The 12,308-nt window shown below is 37.9% G+C and overlaps 1 protein-coding gene across 4 annotated transcripts in view; it reads left to right on the forward strand.

Moving 5' to 3' along the window:
- The window catches only part of PCNT (pericentrin), a 79,348-nt gene that overhangs the window by 22,221 nt on the left and 44,819 nt on the right, over positions 1-12,308 (forward strand). For all 4 annotated transcript variants that reach the window (XM_084524326.1, XM_084524328.1, XM_084524325.1 and 1 more), the window contains 8 exons: positions 153-420; positions 1,588-1,675; positions 2,688-2,904; positions 4,282-4,520; positions 5,265-5,740; positions 6,810-7,386; positions 8,371-8,604; positions 10,151-10,315. In XM_084524326.1, coding sequence (XP_084380452.1) covers positions 153-420; positions 1,588-1,675; positions 2,688-2,904; positions 4,282-4,520; positions 5,265-5,740; positions 6,810-7,386; positions 8,371-8,604; positions 10,151-10,315 — 2,264 coding nt within the window. The remainder of the gene's footprint in view (positions 1-152; positions 421-1,587; positions 1,676-2,687; positions 2,905-4,281; positions 4,521-5,264; positions 5,741-6,809; positions 7,387-8,370; positions 8,605-10,150; positions 10,316-12,308) is intronic.

Genomic DNA, 12,308 nt, shown 5'->3' on the forward strand with positions numbered 1-12,308 from the left:
AAGTTTTGGTTTTCAGAAGTTCATTTCCTTATGCAGTTTGCAGGATAGCGTTTTGCTGCCATCTCAAAAACTAAAATTTGGCTGATCTTCACAGAATGACTTCTTGAGCTGTACACTATTGAGTACTTACATTGTTCTTGTCTCTATTCCAGAATTAAGAGAGCAGCTCCTGGCTCGTGCATCACGGGTGGAAGAAATAGAGCATTTAAAACAAGAATTTGAACAGCAGCGTCAGCAAAGAAAAAATGAGCATGAGACTGAATTAGAACAGTTGAGACTTTACTTTGAACAAAAGTTAAGAGTTGCTGAAGAAAACTACAGAGAAGAATTGACTTTCTTGCAACAGAGACTGGAAGAACTGAAAGAATATTCATTGTCAGAGGAGGCGGTCATGAGCCAGGATCAAGCAGGGGGTATCAGGTAGTCTATTCCTTTTCTTTTCATCTCATGTTATGACGGAGTGCTTCCATTCATTTGTATAAAAGGTGATGTTAGCCATTAAGTATGTTGGGACTGGACATGAGGTGATTTGAAGTTAGAAAGCCAGCAATGGAAGTTGAATATGACTTAGATGGGATATTAGAGAAAACTTCTTCACTGAAAGGGTGGTGAGGCATTGAAACAGGCTGCCCAGGGAAGTAGTGGAGTCACCATTCCTGGAGGTCTTTAAAAGACGGTTAGATGTGGTGCTTAGGGACATGGTGATCTACATGTGACTAGATGGGGGGGACATGATAGGGACATGTGACTTAGAGGTTTTTTTCCAACCTAAATGATTCCATGATTCATGAAGCTGAGTGGAGCTGAGTAAGGCAGCCCAATTTACAATATGCATTTATAAGTGATTTTCCTTGAAAAGCAAGGCATAAACATTGAGAATAAAATGAATAAAATAAACTTTTTGAAGTAGATTATCTTCCTATGAAAGGATACAGAAACAAGTATATAAAACTCCCCTCAACAAGGAAAACTTTTATTCTCCTCTTTTGAGACGGTCTCTTCTAACTCTCTACCACAAAGTTGCTAATCAGTTACTTCCACATAATCCCTCTGCAAAAGTACCAGGATTTGCAAAGTCCTTTCAAGCAGCCTCCAGAGAACACAAGAGCAATCCCTATTTTTACTGGTACCAAACCTGTAGCAGAAAGACATGTGGGACACTAAGCCTGCTGTAAGCAGCCTATTCTTCAGTTTTAGTATTTGGAAGTCATTTTTACTTATTCAAAGCTGTGGCAACCAATCTTTACATACAGCCCAGAGTTTGTTCCAGTACCTGACAGTGAGGGTGTCACATGAAGCACTGACATTGTTATGCTAGACCTTATCCTCACCAAGAAGGAAGGGCTGGTGGGGAAAGTGGAGCTCAAGGGCAGCCTTCAGCTGTAATGTAATAAGGAGGGATTACATGATCTTTAATATCCCTTCCAACCCAAAGCATTCTATGATTCTGTGAACGTGGAGGATGCTTTCCCATGTAGCTATTACTGTTGCTCTTTGCCTACTTTCAATACCATATTGTAAGTCAGCAAGTTTGTTTAACCTAATTTGTGACACATGATATGACTTTAAAACTCTTTCTCTTCTTAGTTCTGTCACAGTTTTTGGAGAGACTGCTGAGAAAGAGAGAAGAGATCTTCATCTTCATCAGCTAAGTCAACAGGTGGAGCAGCATAAGGTAGTATTTCTGATCTATTGAAGTTCTTCTAGTCAATATGTGATCCGTATGAAAATTATGTCTAATTCCCAGTTATCAAGAAAGTTAATTATATTTGAGATGTTTATTATGGCTTAATTATTTTTGCCAAATGTGTATTAAATCATCAGTTCTAAATAATTCCCAAATTAGAATAGATCAAATGTGAGGGTCTGTGTGTCTTTTATTGGGGTTACCCTGTTCCTAATAAGGACAGAGTTCTTATCAAATCTCTTCCACACAAGTACAGATTTCACCGAGTTTTTCTCTGTAGCTTCTGTAGTGATTGTGCTTTTCATTGCTCTCTGTTTTCTGAAGTGTAGACACTAATTTGCTCTCTTTTACGTATACGTCTATTTTCATGTCCCTTGTAAGTTTAAGATAAAACTTACGTTCGGTTTAATTGAAGTTGTCTAACAGTTCCCAAAGATTTCTTTTTCATTTTAAGATTTCTAAATTACCTTTAAAAATATTAATATTTTTAGTGAGGAAACAAGACCTAAACAGGACAGCATGAGCTCAGTTTCATTAGTAATATACACAAAATCTCAGTGATAAAACAAATGAGAAGTATATATAATTTTTTCCTAAATTGCTGTAATTTGTTTCCTAGCTGAGTGTGAAACTGCATTCATAGATTGATGTCTAGGCTCTGTATGTAGGGAAGGTGGGGGGGGTCTCTTTAGTGTTGAGAGTTGATGGTTCTTCCACCCAGATGCTTGTGGGACCTTCTCTATTATACTGTCACATGGCTCCTGAAACTCTGCTGACTTGTCGTGTGATTCCAGAGCATATATACCTCGAGGGATTCTGTTGCAGTAGTAGCAGATGAAGTGGCAGGAGCAAATCAGCAGGGTTTTTGTAAGCCAGATAGATACATGTCAAGCACACGCTGCGTAGTGCAATTAATTTACTGCTCCCCTTGAAAGAATCTTGGCATGGTTTCCTCAACGCAAAGCTGAAGATGTCTTTTTAATCCATTTTTTTTATATAGGAAGAACTTGCCTGTTTGCAGGTACAACTTAAAGAACAGCACAAACATGAATTAGATTCATTAAGGTCTTCCCTTGCACTTCAATATAAAGAGGACCTAAGGAAAATGAAGAAGGATCTGTCAGACAAATATATAGTAGAAATAGAGGAAATGAAAAGAAAGCATTGTTTAGAACTTGAGCAGCTCCGTGCTAGGCTTTCAGATGAACATATCAAAGGTAAGATTAACTGACAAACTGGGAAGTAAAATGGTAAGCTGCTTGTGTGGCTTATGCTTTTCTTTAAATATTTAAAGGTTATCTGATGAAATTAACTTTTTGTTGTTTTTTTTTGTTTGTTTGTTTGTTTTTTTATAAAGAACACTTAACACTTCTTAATTCCTAATGTTGAGCACTTTGCTTTTGACTTTTATGGTTATGTTGAGTTGTTCATGGCACCAGGCCTGTTGGGCTCTAAGAACTGTTTGAACTGTGCTCTTAGTCATATGGTCTGAATTTTTGGGTAGAGCTGTGTGGGGCCAGGAGTTAGACTTGAGGATCCTAGTGGGTCCCTTCCAACTCTGGATATTCTATGATAATAGGTTTTATTGGTGGAGGCAGCAGATGACAGCACATTGTCACATCCACAAAGCTTATAATGTTGTCTTACATGATCTTCTCAGAAATAATACAGCCAGGCTGTCTAGGAGACTAATTACCTAAATGAAAAAGGTTCCTTTCAAAGATGTGGTGACCAGAAGTTGCTTATTCTGTGGTAAAAACCTACTGCAACTGAGGAGCAGTTGCTAAAAGGAGTTAAGTTTACATGATGTCTAGACTTGATGTCTAGAAGGTTGATGTCAATTTGTGAATTAACACTAAAAAACACTAAAACACTAAAACTTTCAAATAAATATAATCTGTCAGGCATGTTAAATACCTGATATGTTTAGGTGAAGTAGGACATTTCTCAGTTCATTCCACAGAATACATCAACTTCCGTTCTTTGTTCCACACCTCTTTTGCCAGTGTTTTTCATAGATTTGATTGCCCTCTGTTCATTTAACTTCAATATTATTTTCCTCCCACATTTTCCAGTAGTTGGTATACATATTGGAATGAATTTGAGAACAAAGAGGAAAGTATTTATGGAGAACAGAATTTACAATAGGTAACTTTAGCTATAGAATTCAAGATAAAGTTCCTCTTACAGCTAAGTTTACATAAAACTAGCCACATAAGTCGCATTAATTTCTTAACAGTTGCTGCTTTTCTTGAAAAAAGCACTCTTGTAATTTATATAAATATGCCGGCTCGTATTCAATAGGAAATGCATGTATTGTTGAGGTGCAGATAAGGAATCATGGCAGTTCTTCTTGTGTTTGCAACCTCCTTCTGAGAGCACAATATTACACACGTTTTAACTCATCCATAACTCACAGTTAACTATGTAACACACAACTGTATCTGTGATTCTTGTTTGCCTCTAGTTAGTATGACTACTGATAAATTGCATCCCTGATAATATTCAGCTTTATTACTGTGCATTACTGTGACCTGCTAAATAAATTCTAGAAAGTCATTTCAGTGTTTTTTGTTTGTTTTGTTTTCCACCAGAAATCACCAAATTACGCCTACAGAGTGCTCAAGATGCAGCACGTCAAGTTGAAATGGAGGTTGCCACACGAGTGTCTGTGCTGGAGGAAGAGCACAAAGTCAAGCTTTCTCTCCTCCACTCTGAGAAACAGCATATTGCAGAGCTTTCAGATGAAATAAAGCGTTTAAAGGAAGAGATTGCTAAACAAAAAGATATTTCAGTGCAGAATGAGAAGCATCTGAAAAGGGAAATGGAACAGGTAATCCAAGTTACAGGGCTGTTTGTATAGAGTTGGGTAAGTGCAGATCTGCTAGGTAGGCCAGGAGAAGTACATGTGGCACTTATTTTAAAATGTGCCTAGTTGGTGATGGTAGCTTCAGGTTTAAATAGAGTTGCATGGATACGCTTTGATACTGGAATGCAAGTCTGAAGTTCAGAGCATATTAGCATTGAAGAAAAGTTAACCTGCAAGGGAACTAAGCATTTAAGAGCACAGACAGCGTGAGGGGACAAATGTTTCAAGGGTTGGTCCAGTCTACCATTTTCATTAATGTGGGTCAAGCATATGTACACTGCTTCTAATACAGGCAAGTACATAAGTTCATCCTGTGGAGCAGCACTTGATAGGTCTAAGTAAGGTCATGCACTTCCATACTGTGATGTATCACGCAGTAATGGAAAATTGAGCAGAAAGCAATGTGGCAGGCAGATAGAAAAAGCCCTTCTGCTGAATATGTTACCACAAAGCATTTTCTGGTTTTGATAGGACTGTCTTCTGAAGCAAACAATCAGAATTCTTTATTCTCTTCTTTTCCCCTACCCCAATTAATTCTTAAAAGTGAATTGTCAATTTATAGGTACTTGAATTCATTTTAGCCTTTCTTTTGTTTGGAAGAGTGACTTGTCTGTGAGAATCAAATCTCTCCAAGACATTAAATGCCTGGGAGTATTTACTTCAGTTGGGTTCTGTTATTTTATGCAATTTTAATAAATGTGTTTGCAGGTAAAATATAAAATTGCTGAGAATCACAAGAATGAATTAAGGGAAGCCAGAGAAGAAATCCAGAAAATAGAGACTATGTACAAAGAAAAAGAGAATAAATGGAAACATGAAAGTGAGGGCCAGAGAATCCAAGCAGAAGAGAAATTATCATTGTTGCGTGTAGAACTGCAAAATAGATTGGAATGTGAGAAACAGAATTTGCAAAAGGAATTTGAAGTTCGTGAAGCAGAAATGAATCGGCTCCAAGATTACCAAGCTGCCAGAATTGTAGAATTAGAAAAGTTAGTAAAAGAGCAGCAAAACAACTTGCAGCAACTGGAGGACAGTCTTGCAAGTGCACAGGCTATCCAGAAATCTCAGGAACAATATGAGAGTGATCTGCAGGCAGCCAAAGTGCTCATGGAAGAAGAAATGGAAAAGGCCATGCTTTGTCTGCAGAAAGAATGTGCGCTGAAACTTACGGAAGCACAAAACAAGTAAGTCTTAAGTGAAAATGCTCAAGTACTCATGAGGAATGATTAGTCTCTCATTCAGATATTGTTTTCTTATTTTAAATCTGGGAAGTGACAGTGATGTAGGTTTGTCACTTGATGGCACCAGATTACTTATATATGTAAAGCTTTATCAAGGAACAGTAATGCTGTCCATTACAGTTTCTATAGAATTTTACTTCAAGTAAATGCATTAAATCTAGTCTAGCAAACGTGGTCTAGTTCTGACTGTTATATTTCACTTCAGTTAAGAATACACCATGCAGATGAAAATCCTGTATTAGTCTTAGAGGAAAGGAAACATTTAGGACATATAAATGGGAAAATTCTTGAAATATTTTCAAGGTTGTTCAAACTATTCAAACGAATTTGAGCAAGCCTTCCCCAGTAAATGAAGCTTTAGTTATCCACTGAATGCTGAGGTTGATGGTTGATACTATAATTAATGATTACTGCAAATTGGAGCATTTAAGATATTAAATCTTCTCCATCAAGCTTTTAAGTAGACCTCGGAAAGCTGAGATTAATTTGGAGAAGCTCATGTTTCCCTCATATGCTTCCACAGTGGTTTTAAGTCTTAGTCTAAACCTCATACATTTAGAGATGTTGTCTGCAAGTAAACAGTAATAAGGCACACACTTGAAATGTATGTACTATTTCCTAGATGCTTTTGTATGGCAATATTTGCTCAAACTGGTTTTGAAATTCATCTTGTATTTGTGGCCTCTTTGTCAGTGTTAATTTCCTGTACTACCCCATCAATGGGCTTTAAATGAGACTGAGAGAGCAAGGTTTGCATGTTACTCTGTATTAGTAGGAATTTAATAGGGGTTCCAGTCTAACTAATAATATCCAGATATGACCAGCTTACATTGCCTAAACTGTAACTTATGTGGCTGTGAAATCATCGTTGTGGTTTGCTTTGAATTAGCTATGTATTAGAAACATAAAGCTGAAGGTGTGGAGGCTAAATAAGGCCTACCTCTTTATTTGTTATTTCAACAAAAAGTGCCTTTTTGACAATATTCTTTCAACTTTATTGGAAATAATGTAGATTTATGGAGGAACACAAAGCTATGACTCAGAAATTTACTACTGAGCAAGAGATTCTTCTCCAAGAGCTGAAGAAGAAACATGTTGATGAGCTAGAACTCCAAAGTCAGCAGTTACAGGAAAAGCATAAGCAGCAAATTTTGTCTCTTACAACTGAGTTTCAGACAAAGCACCAAGCTGAAATTGAGTTGCTAAAATCTACGCTAGAAAGTAAACATCAGATTCAGATTGAAGCTTCTGTTGCTGAACTGCAGACAAAACATCAAGCACAAATTGATGAACTGGAGGCTAAACACTTATCAAACCTGGATTCCTTGGAGTCATCCTACCTGTCAGAAATTCAGAATATAAGAGATGAACACAGGCAGGTTCTTGAGAAGCTACAGCTGCATCACACAGAACAGTTCCGTGAAAAGGACAGAATGGATCAGGCACACTTGGCTCAAGAGATAGAGAGGTTGAAATTAAAGTATGCCGAGGAACTTCAGCTTGCACAAAACAATTTGAAAATTGAGCTAGCTACTGTGCATATGGAAAAACTTAAAACTATGGCTGTGGAAGCAGAAGAATTTCATAAGGTGAGTCAGAAAGAGAACTTAACATAGAAGGTGAAATTTCATGTTATGTTTTTAAGCCTGGCTAAGTGTGAGAAAATGTTGAAATGCATGGGATCACTTTTTACCCTTGTTCTTTGAGGGTGTTTTCTACAGGCTCCTTTGTGCCAGCACTAAAACTTGCATGGTCATACTGCGAGTTGAAGTAGGAAACCAAAGATTAAAAAGTCTGTCTGTCATCCCTTCCCCAAACACTCAGACTAATGAGTTTTCTATCTCAGTGTATGGAGAATATACGTGAGATGCAAGTTTAACATAATTTCCAATTGGAGGGTCTCTGCTTTGTGGCTCGGAGTTCCTCTGTCTAGTAGAATTACCATGTAATTCTTTAGAACTGAGTGGTATTGAGTAAATGTATTTCTGTAGGTTAAGGTACATCTCTGTGAATCACAAGGTCCTCCTTAGTGGTATAGACCTGAGGGGAAGAATAGAAGAAAGGTACTCCGAGTCCTAGGTGGGATTTGGGGAGTGGCTGGTGAGTGTGTGTGTCTTGTGTTAAGGTGCTTAAAAGGAGGAGTACAAAGCACAAGTGTGTATGGACAGACATCTGAGATCTTTTATAGTTTGGGTATGTAAAAAATGATATCAAAATTTTTCCAAGTCAAAGAGGTAAGAAGGCTGTTATTTCATAGCTGATACTTGAGGATCCTCCAGATAGCTGTAATGTTTGTTGTCGTGGTTTTAGTTTCATTTTTTGACTTCTCTCACCATGTCCAGAAAAAGCAGGGGACTTACAGAACTGTTAGAGATGGGAAGCATAAACCCATTTCAGTGATACAGAGTATGTGCATGTGTGTGTATACTTCTTATTCATGAGGCAACGTTGATCATGTTTACTTAAACTTTGATACAAAAGGACATTCACTTTACAAATGAGTTACAAAAATATTTGTACTTTTATAACTTTTTTTTTTTTTTTTTACCCTTTTTAAATTAATACTTATACAGAATGATTTGAAAACAGCTCTTCAAAATCAGAGACGTTTGTTGGAAGAAGAAAAAGATCTAGCCCTGGATATATTACGTGAGGAAGTAGTACGTATGGAAGAAAAACATAGAAAGGCGCTGCAAGAACTTCAGGATCTTCATGAGGCAGAAATTAAGAAACATAAGGAGGAATACTCCAGGGAGTTGGAGGAAGAACTGGGGAAACTAAAAGCACAGCATGAACATGAACAAGAGGTCAGAGAATTGCAAATAGCTGAACCTGAAATAAGCCATTCATTCACACTGAGTAAATTCAGTTTTATTAATTTTAGAAGTTAGGGAACATTCCTAGATGCTTTTTTTTTTGGTTTTCTTCTAATAGTGTCAATAGGTAAGAAGGGACAAAAATAATATTTGTAAGCCATGCTATATCTAAAAAGAACTTAATAGTTCATATATGCACATTAGCCTTATTTTTTTTTTAGTTTAAATCCTTGTCTATATTGTTTCCTCTCTACCTTTGGGGTGGGAGAGCACTTGCTTTTTTTTTTTTTTAATTCTTGTCCTTCTGAATTCAATATTTTAAAGCTTGCATATTTGATCACAAGTAAATAAATAATGATTTGGGTTATTAACTATTTGTGGAAAGTAACTACTCACTTTAAGCTTTTATTAGTGAGCAACTTCACTAACATTCATGTATTTTATTAGTGAAATTATAGTAGGTAATGTTTTTCAAATAGGTCTACTCAAGGAAGATCTCAAACTGCATTGTTGCCACTAAAGCTTTTCAATTTCTTGTTGAAAATGTTTATGTGTAAGTTTGATGTTTACTTTCACAATGAAGGCTAAAAAGTGGAAACTTCTTTTCTGAAGACATTACTAAATGTCTTAAGCCCTTGATTCAAGAAACAGGATTTCTCTCTATTCCAGTGACTACAGTGACTCTTGTTAGAGAGTGTAGTTAGAGGGTGTTGGGGGGAAAGCTCTGTACATTTTTGGTGCACTACCTTGTTTGAAATATAGTCACTCATGGCAGAAAAGCATTAAATATAGTTACCTAACAATTAATCCTCTTTGCAACAAGTATGCTCTTGGTGTATTTCTTTCCCTCCTCTTGTTCTTTTTTGTTTTGGAATCATAGAATGCTTTGGGTTGGAAGGGACTTTAAAGAACCTCTAGTTCCAACCCCCCTACTGTGGGCAGGGACATCTTCCACCAGACCAGGTTGCTCAAAAGCTACATTTGACCTGGTCTTGGGCACTGCCAGTGTTGTGGTATCCACAGCTTCTCTGGGCAGCCTGGGCCAGGGCCTCACTGCTCTCTGAGTGAAGAATTTCTTCCTTATGTCTAATCTAAACCTACCCTGTTTTCGTTTAAAGTTGTTTCCTCCTGTCCTATCCCCCGTACTCCATGATAGAGTCCATCTCCTGCTTTCCTGTAGGCACCCTTTGGGTGCTGGAAGGCTGCTATCAGGTCTCTTTGACTTTAGCCTTTTTTTTTCTTAGGCATATGTCTGTTGAGGAAAAAAATAAGTGGGGTCTGTTAGGTTGACTTGATGGTTTCATGAATATAGGAGATCTTTAGTACCTTATGTATTTTTGTTGCTTCTTACCTATTCTTATTGACTTGCTTTTCCATAGTCAGTATGATGATAGATAGCAGTTCTGTATGGCTCTGATGTCTGGAGACAATTATTGTGAAATTTCTCTTACGAGTTTCTCTGGGCTTTATGGCTTGTTTTTGTTTCTTCCTTAGTTATAACCCTAGCTCAAATATTTTGTTATTCCCTTGTCTGCAGATGTATGCTTCTGCATCGGCCTCTGAAGTAGAAAATGTGAGGACAGCTCTTCTGTCTCAGTTTGAGGAGGTAAAAATGAAGCAACAGCTTCAGTTCCAGGAAGAGATTGAGCTGCTGAAGTGTCAGTCAGAAGTGCTCCTTGAGCAGCAAATAGCACAGCTGAAGGTAAGGTCTAATTAAAATGAACTTCAGAGAATGTACTGGTAGCTTGCTTTTTTTTGAAAATGAACAATTAGTATATGTTATTGTATTTCAGCTGTATGATCTTTAAAAGGCAATCCATTAGTTCTCTTCCTTGCTTCTCAGTGTTAGAACTAGAAAAGCAGTGCTAAAAATAATACAGTGTTCTGTTAAGGAGTTATAGTATTTACCATAGGATTCACTTAATCCTGAATTGGTTGTGAAATGGTGCCCTTTAGATTAAAAAAAAAAAAAAATCAGTGCTAAGTGTTTGCTCTGAGAAACAGTCCTTGTGTAGATTTATGTTCATTTTGTTGCTTGGAACTTGATTTTCTTCTTAGTGTCTGCAGAGACTGTATCCTTGATCAACCAAGTATTTCCTTGTCTACAGCACTTGTGTATGTACAGCAAAAAATGTTCAGTTTTCTAAGCTTTTGTCAACTGTTTGATGTCTGAACACTTTGTGCATGTGAATTTTATTTGTTGTTCTTTTCTGCTTTCATCATTTTGATTCCAAACTTTCGTCTTGATGAGAATATCTAAAAATTATCTCTTTTTGGCATCATGTATAATGTAGTAATTGCCTGTCATCTGTGCTTCATGCCAAATGCCGTGGTTGGTTGGTTAGGTGTCAAGCACACTCAGTTATAAGTGGGAAAGATGCACTGTGGTTCAGAAGAGAGAGGGAAACTCACCAACACCAACATCAATGCTTGTATGCATCTCTGTTATTGCTGTGCTGAGCATGTGTTGAACTCAACATGTTGATCAAAAATAACTTTTATATTTGGTTATCTACCATCCTCTGTATTTGTGTCTCCTTAAGAAATGTCAACAGAACCTTAACTGTATCTCTCATCTCTTCAACCTGAAGTAGGATGCTTCCTAAGAGTTGCACAAACAGTTGGAACTGGATGCTGTGGACATGCAGATAATTCCTCTTAACTTCCTGCCTCTGGCCTGCTGCAAGATCCTATCACTTAGATTCAATCTCATACCTCTGTGTCTTGTGGATTATCTTTTGATTCAGAGGACATTTATCTTGAAGTGCATCTTGAAAAGCTGCTCGTGGTAGGGCCATTGCTGTCCTCCCTACAGGACTATGTGGGTTGGTTTTGGTATGTTGATTACCTTGATGACCAGTTTCTTGTCCCAGAAGAGACTGACTGCATCTCTTGGCAATGTCAGGCTGAGCTGCATTATAGTCTGCTACAGGTTTTTACAATGATCCTTCATTGCTACTTCCCCCATGCTTGTTTATGGGGTTGTCTTTGCGCCAGCCAGTTTCCTTGTTTTTTTCCCTCTAAGCAGGAAAACTGATGGAAGATCTGGCAGAAATCTGGTGCTTTAAGTCATTCAGAGTTTCTTTTGTACAGTCTTACATTCTGTATTAGTGGATGCGTTGCTTCTGAGAAGAATAGGCAGACTGTTGGAGAGACTGTCTTGGTTCTACCTAGTCTTCAGCAAGACCCCTTAGTCTCCCCCAGTATTCTCCTGGAGAAGTTGACAGCCCATGTCTTGGATGGGTACACTCTTTGCTGGGTTGGCCTCTTCTCACAGATAACAAGTGATAGGACTAGAGGGAATGGCCTCAAGTTGCACCAGTGGAGGTTTAGTTTGGAAATTAGGAGGCATTTCTTCTCAGAAAGAGTAGTCAGTCAGTGGAATGGGTTGCCTGGGAGGTGGTGGCATCACCATCCGTGGGGGTGTTTAAGGAAAGGTTGGACGTGGTGCTTGGGGACATGGTTTAGTGGGTGACATTAGTAGTAAGGTGATGGTTGGACCAGATGATCTTTAAGGTCTTTTTCAGCCTTAATGTTTCTATGATTTTGTGTTTTCTGTCTTGCCTACAGCTAGGCACTCTGCTGTTTGAGTCTGTAATCATGATGGACATGGCTCTTCTGCTTTGCTCTGCCTTGTGGACTCCTGGTAGGAGTTTGTATTGTTATTGCTTGAATGAAAGTCTTGGTCTTGGTCT

Source organism: Aythya ferina, assembly GCF_964211825.1.
Source record: "Aythya ferina genome assembly, chromosome: 6".
NCBI lineage: Eukaryota > Metazoa > Chordata > Aves > Anseriformes > Anatidae > Aythya > Aythya ferina.